Source organism: Loxodonta africana, chromosome 4, assembly GCF_030014295.1.
Source record: "Loxodonta africana isolate mLoxAfr1 chromosome 4, mLoxAfr1.hap2, whole genome shotgun sequence".
In the NCBI taxonomy this organism is placed as follows: domain Eukaryota; kingdom Metazoa; phylum Chordata; class Mammalia; order Proboscidea; family Elephantidae; genus Loxodonta; species Loxodonta africana.
In genome coordinates, this window is record NC_087345.1 from 22,295,266 (window position 1) to 22,309,661 (window position 14,396).

A 14,396-nucleotide genomic window follows, 5' to 3' on the forward strand; every position below is an offset into this window, starting at 1 on the left:
GGATGCCGCAAAGAGGTCGTTCCTCTCATCTCGGGGCAATAAGGCCTCACCTTGTCTGGCGTCTCTTTGGCCACGCCACAGCGGACCCAAGACACGCATGTCACCTGGCGGCTACGGTTCATGGTCCTCGCCTCAAGAACCCTTCACCCGAAAAACCCAGTCCCGGCGTGACTGGAACCTCAGCCGAACTCGGCCCGGCACGCTACAGGTCTCGCGCTGGCGTTCCGCCTGGTCAAAGCGCAGGCGCGAGCCTGCTGGCCGCAGCGTCGGCGCCCGCTTCTGACGTCATCCGCACGCGCCGAATGGGAAAGGGGCGGGGAAAAGGTTGCACGCTGGAGCGGTAGGGTGAGGTCCACGTGGGTCGATTGTACTGTGTTGGGTGGGAGGAAAGGGCTTTTCAGGACTGTCTTGGTCGTGGAAGAGTCTGAGGGCTTCGCTGAGGCAAAGAAAATATTTGGAAGTGGGTTCAGTCGAAGGAAGAGTTCTACCAATCCTTATTTCATGTGCAGTGCCGTAGATTTCAAGCTGACGAATAGTGGCTTGTGTGTTTTAAATTCGAACAAAAAACTTTCTCCAAAATGAATTACTCATTTCGAGGAGGTACTTCCGCCGCTACACTTCGTTACATTTTTCATAGCGTGCACAAAGTGCTGGTAATGTAGTAGGCACTGCTTTGATTACCTTATGTTTACTTGGGAGGCCTGGTGGCGCAGCGGTTGGAGAGCTATGACTGCTAACCGAGAGGTCGGCAGTTGAAATGCGGTTCATATCCACTAACCGCTCTTTGGAGACCCTCTGGGGCAGTTCTACTCTGTACTATGGGGTCGCTAAGAGTCGGAAGCCACTGGATGGCAACGGGTGTGTTAACTTGATTACATCTTAATCCTGTGCGATGGGTCTTGTTCCTATTTTACAGATGGATAAACAATTATCTTTCTCAAAGCCACACAGCTAGTAAGCGGTGTAGTTAGGATCTGAACCCAGGCAGTGTGACTCCAGATCCGCGGCTATTATCCACTATGTGTTTCTCAGCTAAGGGCATGTTGTGTGCCATCGAGTGGATGCTGACTCAGCGACTTTGTATGACAGAATTGCCCCATAGGGTTTCCTAGGCTATACTCTTTACTGGAGCAGATCACTCGGTCTTTTCTACTGCAGAAGGGCTGATGGGTTTGAACCACCCGCCTTTCGGTTAGCAGCCCAGTACTTAACCATTGTGCTACCAGAGCTCCTTCATGCTAAGGTCGTAGTCACCTAGAGAATGTCAATGGCTGAAGGTAGTTTAGGATGAAAAGTCTTAAGCTAGGAGTCCAGGAGGATCCGGATTTTGATCTCTTTCTTGGCTGTGTGACCAGGTCCAGATCTTTTTGCCCTCTCTGAGCTTCTATATACCTCTCCCATCAGTGAGGCAGGCAACAAAATCTACGTTCACCTACACTTTTCTTCAGTGTGGTCTTGCTGCTCCCCCAACAAAAGGTAGAGTCTAATTCTCCTTCTGTTGAATCTGGGTGGGCTGTAACCGCTTTGCCCAATGGAGTGACAGAAGGCCGGAGCCCTGGTAGCACAACGGTTAAGTGCTTGGCTACTAACTGAAAGGTTGGTGGTTCAAACCCACCCAGTGGCAGCATGGGAGAAGGACCTGCAATTTGCTTCTGTAAAGATTAAGCCCAGAAAACCCTGTGGGTCAGTTCTACCCTATCACATGGGGTCACTCTGAGTTGGAATTAACTCTACAGCACCCAACAGCCCTGAGGCCATCATGCTGTGAGAAAGCGGACCCACGCAGATAGGCCATGTGTGGATCCTCTAGTATACAGTCCTTGTTTCGGAGTCAACCAGACATGTGAGTGAAAAAGCCTTCAGATGATTCCAGCTCCCAGACATTGATTCACCCCTAGTCTTTGAGTTTTTCTAGCTGAGACTTAGACAATGTGGAGCACAGGCAAGCCATCCCCACTGTGCCCTGCCCAAATTCCTGACCTCCAGAATCTGTGAACAGAGTAAAATTGTTTCAAACCACCGGATTTTGAAGCCATTTTTATTTAGCAGTAATAACTAGAACAGGTGAGAACCTGTGCTATATTTAGAGTGGAGCATGTGAACTAATTTATTAGCAGAGGCTCATTTATTAACACCTGGCTGGGTTTAACCAGGTCTGCTCCCCTGATACAAGGGGGTGTGTTTGTGTTTGAGTGTTTGCCACTGGGTCTGCTGCCTTTGGGTGCTGGCCTCTTATGAGCTAGCTTCTGCTCCATGGTGGCCCAGTCAATGTCTGTGTGGTTCACTGCTGCACCCAGCTCAGTGCCTGATGCAGAGCAGGCACTCGATAAAGTTTTGTTAAATGAATGAATAAATTACAGAAGCGAAAGTGGGCTAGCTAGGAGTCTGGTTATTTTGGGCCTGTTAAATTTACACTCTTCCTGGGCTTATTTCTGACATTCTACCACATCAGCCCAAGCTGTGAATTCCCTTTAAAAGGGAAAATCCAGTTGCAGCTGACATCGTAACAAGAATTGAAACAGATCCAGCTTAAATAGCTCTGTTTCTAAGCCTGATATCTGGGAATACTGATGAGCATATTTAACTCAGAAAGGTCTCTTTGCCAGAGGCCAAAAAAAAAAATAACTTGGTAGTGAGTTGGCTATTCTTAGAGCTAAAGGTCCCAGAGGGTTGGGCCTAGGCCCATGCTGGGATTTTATTACAGCCTTCAGCTCAGCATCATGTATAACTAGGTTCATAAACATTATGTCTAATTGATCTTGAGCTCGGGGGAGAAAGTGAAGCCCGTAGTACTCTTCTCCCCCATTACCCTAGGCTCTGTTTCTTTCCCCTCTTCTGGCTAACCCTACAGTATTAGCTGATAAGGAGCTGAAGTTATATAACAATCAATTACGAAGTGTTAAAGACTTATACCACAAACAGATTTTACAGTGACAAGGTCAAGTATACAAAAATGAGTTTGTCTGGAACTAAACTTGATTTTCATTTTCATTAGGACAGGAACCATCAGGGCTTTATTACCACGGTATTATCAACACCTGGAAACCCTGGTGGCATAGTAGTTAAGAGCTATGGCTGCTAGTAAAAAGATCGGCAGTTCAGATCCACCAGGCTCTCCTTAGAAACTCTATGGGGCAGTTCTACTCTGTCCTATAAGGTTGCTATGAGCTGGAAGCAACTCGATGGCAGTGGGTTTGATATCAACACCTAGCACAGCGCCTGCCACCACCTGTTGTCGGTTTGGCATACCGTGGTGGCTTGCATGTTGCTTTGATGCTGGAAGCTATACCACCAGTATTTCAAATACCAGCAGAGTCACTCATGGTATACAGTTTCAGCAGAGCTTCCTGGTTAAGACAGACTAGGAAGAAAGGCCTGGCAATCTGCTTTCTAAAATCAACCAGTGAAAACCCTATGGATCACAACACAACATTGTTCGATATAGTGCTGGAAGATGAGTCTCTCCGAGGCTGGAACGCCCTACAATAGCCACAACAATGGATTCAAACGTACCAATGATCATGAAGGTGGCGCAGGCTGGGTAGTGTTTCATTCTGTCGTACACAAGGCCACCATGGGTTGGGGCTGACTTGGCAACTGACAAAATCAACAACAGCATAGTGCCTGGCACAATAAATGCCAATAAATATTTGGTGAATAAATGATTAAAAAAAAAAATTCAGACTTCTAAATTGAAATCCAGAGAGATTAGGCAACTTGCCCAGTGTCACATAGTTAGCAAATGACAAGAAACTACCCTGACAATTGTTAGTACAGGATCCTTTCCACTATCTCACGCAGGTTCTCTGGTAGAGTTGCTTATGAATTCATTCATTTCTTTCTTGGTCTGTCAGGGCTCTTTTGGATGAAAGTGACCTAACTCTAATTGCCTTAGGCAAGAAGTGGAATGTATATGCTCTGATGTCTCAAAAACCCAGTAATATATGTAGCTTCGTAGCTTCAGGCATAGCTTGATCCAGGGGCTTAAACCGTGTCATCAGGAATTGATCTCTGTCCAATCTTTTGTCTCTGTCTTCTAATGTGTTGGCTTAATTTCAGATCTCTGGAAACTGCAGGCTTGCAGCATCCTTCACTCATAGTCCTAGCAGTAATGCACTCCCTGTTATCCCTTCTGTCTGTCTTATTGGTCATCTTGGTTCTGGATTGCCCACTCCTGAACTAATCATTGTGGTCAGGAGAAGGTGATGCTGTGATTGGCTAGACCTGAGCCCCATGCCCAGCCTTGGAGCCAGTGAGAGAGTGAGCTCTCCGGGGAACGCATGGATTGAGAGTAGGGAAAGAAGAGTGCTCTGGTGGAAAAATTGAGGTACCGGCAAGAACAACTCTTCTCCATAGTATCCTTTAAACAGTTTCTCTTCCATCTTTGTTTGGTAGACAAAGATGAACATGACAGCCTTACCCCTGAGGAGTTTATACTCTAGAGGAGGAACCAGGGGAAATTTAATAAGGTATGTATTGGGAGAGTGGTCTGCTGTGTGGCCTTGTGATCCTCACCTGAACAACCTGATTAGCTTTGGGCCTGGAATATCCTTGATAATGGAGGCTGGGAACTAAGCTTCCCTCTGTCTCAGTTTCTTCTTTTTTCTTATCAGGGCAACGCCTTCCCTGTTTGGAGACTGATGAGTACTTCTTTGTTCTGCTTATGTGTATGGGTCACATAGCACTTGGCCAACCCCACTGCTCTGTTTTCTGCAGGTATCCTTGACCTGTAGCACAAGAGGGTAGCGTGAAGACCACCAGCAGTGTGTTGGCTGCCGACTGAGACCCACTGGCCGTGAAGGATCGACACTCCCTGTTGAAGATGATCTTGCTCTGTGTCTTTTCTCTGTGAGTGAAGTGTGTTGTTTCAACCAGTGCCTTTGTGAGCTGTCTCTATCTTGGCAACCTTGGACCTTGGCTTGACAACGCGCAAACAAATATGGTTGTAGCACCTTGATTGGTGACTCACTCACCCTGTTCACCTTCCAGCTGGGTAACGTTTGAGATTTCTGATTATTTACTTCTGTGTTCCCCAACCCCCATCTTCCTTGATGCTATCACAGTCACTGCCTCTTAGCAAAACTCCTTTTTCAAGGTCCAAGGAACTTTCCTGTCTCTTCTAGCTTTTGGGTGACCCTTCAATGTTCACCTTAAAGTGAAACTTCAGTCCCATAAGCTTTCCAACTCAAGCTCTACCTTGGATTTCTGCTGCATTCTTAAAATAAAATGCGGTACAAGGGTCAGAGTCTCAAATCTGAGGCTAGAACTGTGTGAACAAGGAGGAGGATGGCCAGAGAGGAGGCCAGAGAGTGACAGGGAGCCAGGTGGAGCATGGTCTTGCAGTGCAAGGTAAGGCAGGCCCGGGGCTGGGACTAGAGGGCATTGGACAGATGAATGAGAGCATCTGACTTGTGCTTCCGGATCACACAGGCTCCATGGGGTTTTCGTTGGCTGATTTTTGAAAGTAGATTGCTAGGCCTTCCTTCCTCGTCTGTCTTAGTCTGGAAGCTCTTCTGAAACCTGTTTAGCATCATAGCGACACACAAGCCTCCACTGCCAGATGGGTGGTGGCTGAGCGTAAGGTGCATTGCTGGGAATTGGACCCAGGTCTTCTGCAAGGAAGCTGAGAATTCTACCACTGAACCACCAGTGTCCTCTGTCTCCTTCATTTTCCTGTGTCTCATCCGTCTTCGTATCCCCAGGGCTTGGCAGAGAGCACATGCTAAATAAATGTTTGAGGAACAGATGGAAGAATGACATTTCTGGACTCTTGTTAAGAATCTGGTGAATGGGATGATGCAGTTGTTGTATGGCTGCGAGATTCTTTACAGAAGCAGAGAGGAAGTTGTCAGATGGTAATCGGTGTTCATGGCTGTATTCATTGTTCATTGTTGTATCCCCATGCCTAGCACAGAGTAGGTGCTCATAAATATTTATGGAATGAATGAGTGAATGGGGGAATGAATGAACCTTCTTAATCTTTCATTTATGAGCCAGATTCATGCTCTTCACTAGAAAGTATTTGGGAACCTCTGAATGTAGAAGTGTGGCTCCACCTAGTGGACACTCTCAGGATTATGCCTGGATTTTGCACATTTCCCCCTACTTCTTTTGTTCTGTGGGGCCCTAGTGGAGCAGTGGTTAAGCGTTTGGCTGCTAACCAAAAGGTCGGCAGTTCGAATCTACCAGACGCTCCTTGGAATCCTATGGGCAGCTCTACTGTGTCCTCTAGGGTCGCTATGAGTCGGAATCAACTTGACGACACTTTTTGGTTTTCTTTCGTTCTGTGGCCTCTCCAGTTGCTTGCTTCTACTTGTAGTGGGTTTAATAGTGCCCTCCCCCACAAATCCATGTCCACCTGGAACCTTAGAATGACTTTACTTGGATATAAGGTCTTTTGCAGATGTAATTGGTGAAGTTAAGATGAAGATTGGATGGGTCCTAAATCCAATGACTGCTGTCCTTATAAGAAGAGAGAAAGAGACATAGGGAGATAGACACACACAGGGAAGAAGTTGGCCATGTGAAGATGGAGGCAGAGATTGGTGTTATGCTCCCACAAGTCAAGGAGCCACGAGAAGCTGCAAGAGGCGAGGAAGAATTCTTCCCTAGAGCCTTCAGAGGGAGCGCAGCCCTGTCGTCACCTTGATTTCCACTTCTAGGATCCAGAACCGTGAGAGAATAAATTTCTGTTGTTTTAAGCCACTCAGTCTGTAGTACTTTGTTACAGCAGCCCTAGGAGACTAACACACCTCCTCACCCAGTCTGTGGTACTTTGTCACAGCACTAGGAGACTACAGACCGCCTCACCCAATCTGTGGTACTTTGTTACCGCAGCCCTAGAAGATGACCATACCACTTCACCCTGTTTGGTACAGGCCACCAAGAAGGGTGGCTTGGCCTTGCAGGTGAGCAGAAGCCTACCTGGGGCCCTGGAATCACCATTTGAAAGGGCTGTCAGAGGATGGAGAGGGTCATAATTTCTCAGAGCAGCTGTCATTGTACAAAGGACCCTGGGCCAGGTGTCAAGAAGCCTGTCATAAGCTGGCTATATGGCCTTGGGCAACCCCCTTTCTTTCTATGAGTGTTACTTTTGTCATTTGAGAAGGGAGGGACTGAGATTAGACAAAGCTGTGATAACTGAGTCCTTACAATGTGGCCTGGGCTAGTCTCAAATCCCACTGCAGCCTTATTTGAGGGGTGAGTAAAATCAGGCCCATGTTACAACTGAGGATACTGGCTTTGGATAAATTAAGTAGGGAGCCCAGGCCTCACAGCTGATAAGGATCAGAGGCAGGATTTGAACTCAGATCTGTCTGACTCCAAAGCCTGTACTCTTGGCATTCACTGTACCCCTCTTTAGATGATCTATGATTCTGCACATCTTATTGAACCCGTTTCTCTCCTTTTGAGAAACTGTACAAGCAGTCTCCGATTTATGATGTATTGGAGTTACAAACTGCACTTGTAACCCTCTGTGTTTTGTTTTTTCTGGTACATCCTGTCATTAGTAATATGTGCTACATACAGTGTTGCAGTGAGTAACTTGCTGATGTTATCATCCTCAGATGTTCAGTTTTATGATTTACTGTTCAAAACACTGCTGTATTTATTTAGTTTTCTAAACTAAATCAGAGGCTTCGGTTGCTTGAAAACATGGAGCCAAACAGTGATCTCTTTGCTAAAGTGGATAGGTGGGTTTGGGAAGCAGTGACACGTTACTGTGAAAAAATGGAAAAAGAAAAAGAGAAGGACCATACAGATGACTCTCACTAATTTTCTGACTGGAAACATCACCCAGGGATAATCCAGATGACCCAGAACCTTCCACAAGTAGAGTTATTACCACAGCTGACAAATGCTAATGCCATCCAACTCTTCTCCATCACTGGAGCACATTTTTATGATTTGTGTTTTTAATGTATTAAAATAGATTTGTAAGTTTATATGTAATGCTCCCAACCCCCAAAGACAAATAAAGATAGGATTTATAATGACACTGATAATAAAAGGCAATAATAATGAAAAGTAAACAAAAAAAATGAGGTATTAGACTTACATCAGAACTAACTTATGCTGGAATGGTTGGAATGGAACCCCATCGTCAGCTGGGGACTACCTTTACATTGAAGTGGTTAAGTGTGTGGCCTCTGGATCCAAACTTCTCCAGTCTGAGTCTTGATTCTACCACTTGTGAGGTTTGTGACTATTAGAGATTGGATCGTGCGCCCTTGGGAGAATGTATATCGAAATCTTGGCCATATGCTTTTATGTTTTAATCATGTGATTAAATCAGTTGGCCTTGGGCAGAGCAGATTATCTTCCATCTAATGTGATGCAATGCAACGTAATCTAATGTGATGTAATGCGGTGTAATCACTTTCCATAATGTAATCTAATGTAATGTAATCGATCAGTCAGTTGAAGTCATACCAGTGAAGGGTGGATCCTAAACCTAATTACTTCTGGTTGTAAAAAGAGCAATTATACACAGGGGAATGCATACACGGGAGAAGATAGATGCTATGTGAAGACCGTCTACAAGCCAAGAAACCAAAAAAGGAATTGACATGGCCAAGACCCTGATTTGGAATTTTAGCCTCCAGAGCTCTAAGGAAATAAACTTCTGTTTCTTTAAAGTCATCGACTAGTGATATTTCTGTTATTGCAGCACTTGGTAACTAAGTGCTAACTAAAGGAAAGCCACTTCATTTTTTGCCATTTGTAAAAAGGTTGCTCTAAGCCATTTAAATGAGTTAATATATATAAGACACTTGGAATACCACCCAGCATATAGGTAAGTACTTATATGGTTTAACTTATTTTTTGCCTCTAAACTTTTACTGCTCCTTCTAACACAGTCTCAAAGAGCTGTAAATTTAGACCTTTCATATTATCTCCAAGGAAGAGACACATGGGCAGGACTGAAGAACACTTTCACCATATACCTTACAGGTGTGTCCCATTACTGGGACCCTTGCCTGTAGGGCACTATGAATTAACATGAATTTTATAAATCTTGCAATTGTGAATGGTACAACTATATTTCACTGGCCAATTTTTTTCAGAAGTAGACCGCCAGGTCCTTCTTCCTAGTCTGTCTATCAGTCTGGAAGCTCTGCTGAAACCCGTCCACTGGGTGACCCTGCTGGAAATTGAAATATCAGTGGCATAGCTTCCAGCATCACAGCAACACGCAAGCCACCACAGTATGACAAACTGACAGCCATGACTGGACCAGTAAGCAACATCATGATAAACAGAGAAAATTTTGAAGTTGCCAAGGATTTCATTTTACGTGGATCCACAATCAACAATCTACAATCATCACCCACGGAAGCAGCAGTCAAGAGGTCAAATGATGTATTGGGCAAATCTGCTGCAAAAGACCACTGTGAAGTGTTAAAAAGCAAAGATATCACTTTGAGGACTAAGGTGTGCCTGACCCAACCCATGGTATTTTTAATTGCCTCATATGCATGTAAAAGCTGGACAACTAATAAGGAAGACTGAAGAAGAATTGACGCATTTGAATTATGGTGTTGGTGAAGAATATTGAGTATACCATGGACTGTCAGAAGAACAAACAAATCTATTTTGGAAGAAATACAGCCAGAATACTCTTGGGAAGCCAAGATGGTGAGACTTTGTCTCATGTACTTTGGACATGTTATCAGGAGGGACCAGTCCCCGGAGAAGGACATCATGTTTGGTAAGGTAGAGGGTCAGCAAAAAAGAGGAAGATCCTCAATGAGATGGACTGACACAGTGCTTACAACAGTGGGCTCAAACACAGCAGTGATTGTGAGGGTGGCGCAGGGCCAGGCAGCTTTTCATTCTGTTGTACGTAGGGATGCTGTGAGTTGGAACCAACTACACGGCACCTAACAACAAGTATATTGTGTTCCATGATATGAGGTTAGAAGTATTTGTTATATGCAGATATTTAAAATAATTTGCAATTTTCGTAGTCTTGTTTTGGCCTTTCTTCATTTTTATACCTGGGCCTCTGAAATGGACATGACCTAAAATGGTTTTAGGCAGTAAAATCATAGGAGTGATCTACCTCATGTTTACAGAAAGAGCAGGGAGGCAAAGACTTCCCTTTTGACATCTTCTCTATGTTGGTGTTGGGTAGGGTGTAGCTTTTCTTTTCTCCTAGCTTGGGTGGTGCAAATGGTTAAGCACTCAAAAGGTTGGTGTTTCGAACCCACCCAGAGGAGCCTTGGAAGATAGGCCTGGCGATCTGCTTCCAAAAGGTCACATGCTTGAAAACGCTATGGAGCAATTCTACTCTGCACGCATGAGGTTGCCATGAGTTGGAATTATGTCCTCCCGAAGTATGTGTTGTAAATTCTAACCCCTACGCCTGTGGTTATAATCCCATTGGGGAATGGGTTGTCTTTGTTATATTAATGAGGCAGGGTTAGTGTTTGGGTGTATCTTGGGTCAATCTCTTTTGTGGCATAAAAGATTGAACAAGCGAGCAGTGAGAGGTGGGGAAAGAGAGAACAGTTTGCACTCAGCTACTAACCAAACCAACAGTTTGCAGTTAGCAATGCCACAGCAGAAAGGCCTGGCAATCTGCTTACAGTCATAAGGCATAAAGATTACAGCCAAGAAACCCTATGGAGCTCAGCCGTACCCTGTAACACATGGGGTCGCCATGAGTTGGCATTGACTCCACAGCAACAGAGTTATTACTTATTTCTCCCCCTCCCCTCACTCCCTCCTTCCCTTACCCCCCTTCTACTCCATACCTGTAACTGACAAAGTGTTCTGCTCAAGAATACGATCTCTTCTGGTTTCAGTGGAAATAATATCCTAACCACGACTAGACCTGGGCCTGATCAGAGAAAAAAGAATGAATGTGCCCTGTTGCCTTGGCCGTCCACCCCACAAATAAACTCCACACCTGGGCTCAAGGAGGCCTGCGATGGGAAAGGAGCCTCAGGCCAGGAGAGCTGTTATTATGAGGTAAGAGTCTTCGTCCTTGGGAAGGAGGTGAGTTGTTGTTGTCAGCTGGTTGCTGTTAAGTCAGTTCCTACTGATGGCGACCCCAGGTGTACAAGTAGAACTGCTCCACAGGCTGTGTTATCAAGGCCATGACCTTTCGGAAGCAGATTGCCCGTCTGTCGTCCAAGGCGCCTCTGGGTGGGTTCAAAGCACCAAACTTTTGGCTAGTAGTCAAGGGCTTAAGCCTTTGCGCCACCCAAGCTGAGAGAAAAGAAAAGCCACACCCTACCTATCTTAGTTATCTAATGCTGCTATAATAGAAATACTATAAGTGGGTGGCTTTGACAAACAGAAATTTATTTTCTCACGGTTTAGGAGGCCAGGAGTCTAAATTCAGGGTGTCGGCTCTAGGGAAACGCTTTCTCTGTCAGCTCTGGAGGAAGGTTCTTGTCTTTTCTGTGCTTCTGTTCTTGGGTGATCTTCATGTGGCTATTTTTTTTTTTTTTTTGGTTAGTAGCTGACTGCAAACTGTTTGCACTACCCAGGAACCTGACATAAGTAATGTTGTTGTTAGGTGCTGTTGAGTCGATTCCAACGATAATGATTGCATGTGACAGAGCAGAACCACCCTATAGAGTTTTCTTGGCTGTAATCTTTATGGAAGCAGGTCTTTCTCCTGTGGAGCTGGTGCGTGGGTTCAAATCACCAACCTTTTGGTTAGCAGCCAAGGGCTTAACTGTTGTACCACCAGGGCTCCTCCAATAAGTGATACAAAATAACCAAGCCAAACCCATTGCTGTTCAGTCAATTCCAAATCATAGTGACCCTATAGGACATAGTAGAACTGCCCCATAGCGTTTCCAGGGAGCAGCTGGTGAATTCGAACTGCTGCCCTTTTGGCTAGCAGTAGAGCTCTTAACCACTGCACCACCAGGGCTCTGAAATAAGTAATACTATAAATAGTATAGCCTCCCTGAGAAGTGAGGATGGTGAGACTTCGTCTCATTTACTTTGGGCATGTTATCAGGAGGCACCAGTCCCTGGAGAAGGACATCATGGTTGGTGAAGTAGGGGGTCAGTGAAAAAAAGGAAGATGCTCAACAAGGTGGATTGACACAGTGGTTGCAACAATGGGCTCTGTCATGGACTGAATTATGTCCCCCCAAAAATGTGTATCAGCTTGATTAGGCCATGATTCCCAGTATTCTGTGGTTGTCCTCCATTTTGTGATTGTAATTTTATGTTAGGATTAGGGTGGGATTGCAACAGGCTTACCAGGTCACATTCCTGATCCAATGTAAAGGGTGTTTCCATGGAGTGTGGCCTTGTACTACCTTTTGTCTCTCAAGAGATAAAAGCAAAAGGAACCAAAGCAGAGAGTTGGGGACCTCATACCACCAAGAAAGCAGCATCAGGAGCAGAGCACGTACTTTGGCCATGGGGTCCCTGCGCCTTAGAAGCTCTTCGACCAGGGGAAGATTGAGGACAAGGACCTTCCTCCAGAGCTGACAGAGAGAGAAGGCCTTACCCTGGAGCCAATGCCCTGAATTTGGATTTGTAACCTACTAGACTGTGAGAAAATAAATTTCTCTTTGTTAAAACCATCCACTTGTGGTATTTCTGTTATGGCAGAACTAGATAACTAAGACAGGCTCAAACATAGCAACGATTACCAGGATGGCACAGGACTGAGCAGTGTTTTGTTCTGTTGCACATAGCGTCACTAAGAGTTGGAATCAACTCAACAGCATCTAAATAACAACAACAACATTCCAACCGAAAACAAACCAACAACATAGCCTAAAAAAAAGAACCCTGATGGAGAGCCTGGTTCAACTAGTGGAGCTGAGATTAGGATAACCAGGTGTGGGAAACATTATCAAGCATCAACAATGCATCAGACTCATGGTGAGTGCTGGGCTCAGAGGGGATGGACACTGGCCCCATTCTCACAGGAAGCTCTTAACTGAGGCTGGTGGATGAGGCGAACAGCCACGTGCATGTCTGTTGTGAAATGGGTTAAGTGATGGAACTGGCATGAACAGCAGTGTCCAGGAGCTCAGAGGAGGACAAAGGGAGTGAGTTACTCAGTTGATTGGAGTGGGGGAGTCAAGAATGGCTTCATGGAGGAGGTGGCGTTTCAAGTGGACCTTGAAGAATGGGGAGGATTTCCACCAAAAAATATCTGAGGACCCACAACCTTGCTAGGGAGTGATAAAAGATTCCTAAACCTGGGGCCAAGTTTTGATGACACCTCCATGGTCTCTGAATAAGACTGGCGTCCAGCCTTTCTACCACTTCAAAGTGGAGGATAGAGTACTCAGATCAGTATAATAGAATCGTGGGCATGGCTGATCAGAAGCACACCGCACGTAGGGTCAGACAAGGGCCACCTTCTTACTGGAATGTTGCCTATGAACTAAGACAACTGTCTGCTAACTGCTTACTTCCTTACCAGGGTCCGTCAAGTCAATTCTGACTCATGGCGACCCTATGTGTTTCAGCATGGAACTGCTCCATAGAGTTTTCAATGGCTGTGACCTTTCAGAAGCAGATCGCCAGGCCTGTCTTCTGAGGCGTATCTGGGTGACTTCCAGCTGGTAGCCCAGCACTTAACTGTTTGCACTGCCCAGGGACTCCTCCTTGCTACTGACTGCCAATTAATTTATTTCTGGCATGTTCTCAAGGAGATAGCCCTTCCTCGTCACAGAAATCTTCTCAGACATCATAGACAAGGGCCAATGGGCTTGTTCTGTCTGGTGTGACATCTCCATACAGTGGGATTCTACAGCCTCGGCATTATTGACATTTGGGGATGGGTAATTCTTTGTCATACGGGGCTGTCTTATGCGTTATAGGATGTTTAGCAGCATCCCTGGTCTCTATCCATTAGATGCTAGTAGCAGCCCCCCTCCCCACCGCCACCAAGTCGTGACAACCAAAGATATCTCCAGACATTGCTGAATTTCTCCTGAGGGACAAAATGGCCTCCGGTTGAGAACCACTGCCATAGAGTTTGTCAGGAGATGGAGTCACAAGGCAGCTGGTTTGCTAAACGAAGTCCAAATAACGTGGCTAGGTCCTCCTGGTCAGATATTTTTGGAAAAGGCCGTGGTGATATTTTAGGTATGGGGCAGGTTGGCCTTGAATTATTTGGATAATTGCTCAATCTTCCTCCTCTGCACTGCCTGGTAGACAGGGCTATGGTCCTCTTGGATGAAAAGTATTGCTCGTTTGTGCCACTTTATCATTAGAAAGGGTACAGGGCATCATCTAAAGGCTGGAACCCTAAGAGTTTGGGGGCGCTCTGTTAAAATCAGCTTCTTGTTATTACTTTTATACTGTCAAAGGACATTTCCAAGAAGACATTTCAGGTTGTGCCTTTTCCTCCCAGATGTACTATTCAAAATCCTCTTCTAGGCCTTTCAAACTCCCTTCCC

At 45.5% G+C, this 14,396-nt stretch overlaps 1 protein-coding gene and 1 long non-coding RNA gene across 3 annotated transcripts in view; one reads left to right on the forward strand and one right to left on the reverse strand.

The window, feature by feature from the left end:
- Positions 1 to 254, reverse strand: part of PWP1 (PWP1 homolog, endonuclein) — a 44,470-nt gene extending 44,216 nt beyond the window's left edge. Inside the window, exon 1 of the mRNA XM_003405314.4 lies at positions 51 to 254. Coding sequence (XP_003405362.1) covers positions 51 to 122 — 72 coding nt within the window. The 5' untranslated portion in view covers positions 123 to 254. The remainder of the gene's footprint in view (positions 1 to 50) is intronic.
- LOC111747734 (uncharacterized) lies at positions 210 to 12,847 on the forward strand. 2 transcript variants are annotated; one of them, XR_010321703.1, is made up of 4 exons: positions 210 to 4,469; positions 4,717 to 4,848; positions 6,393 to 10,977; positions 12,260 to 12,847. It is a non-coding gene; the product is annotated as an uncharacterized LOC111747734 (long non-coding RNA). The 2 variants fall into 2 exon arrangements; XR_010321702.1 differs by having other exon boundaries at positions 210 to 4,848.
- The last annotated feature ends 1,549 nt before the right edge of the window (positions 12,848 to 14,396 follow it).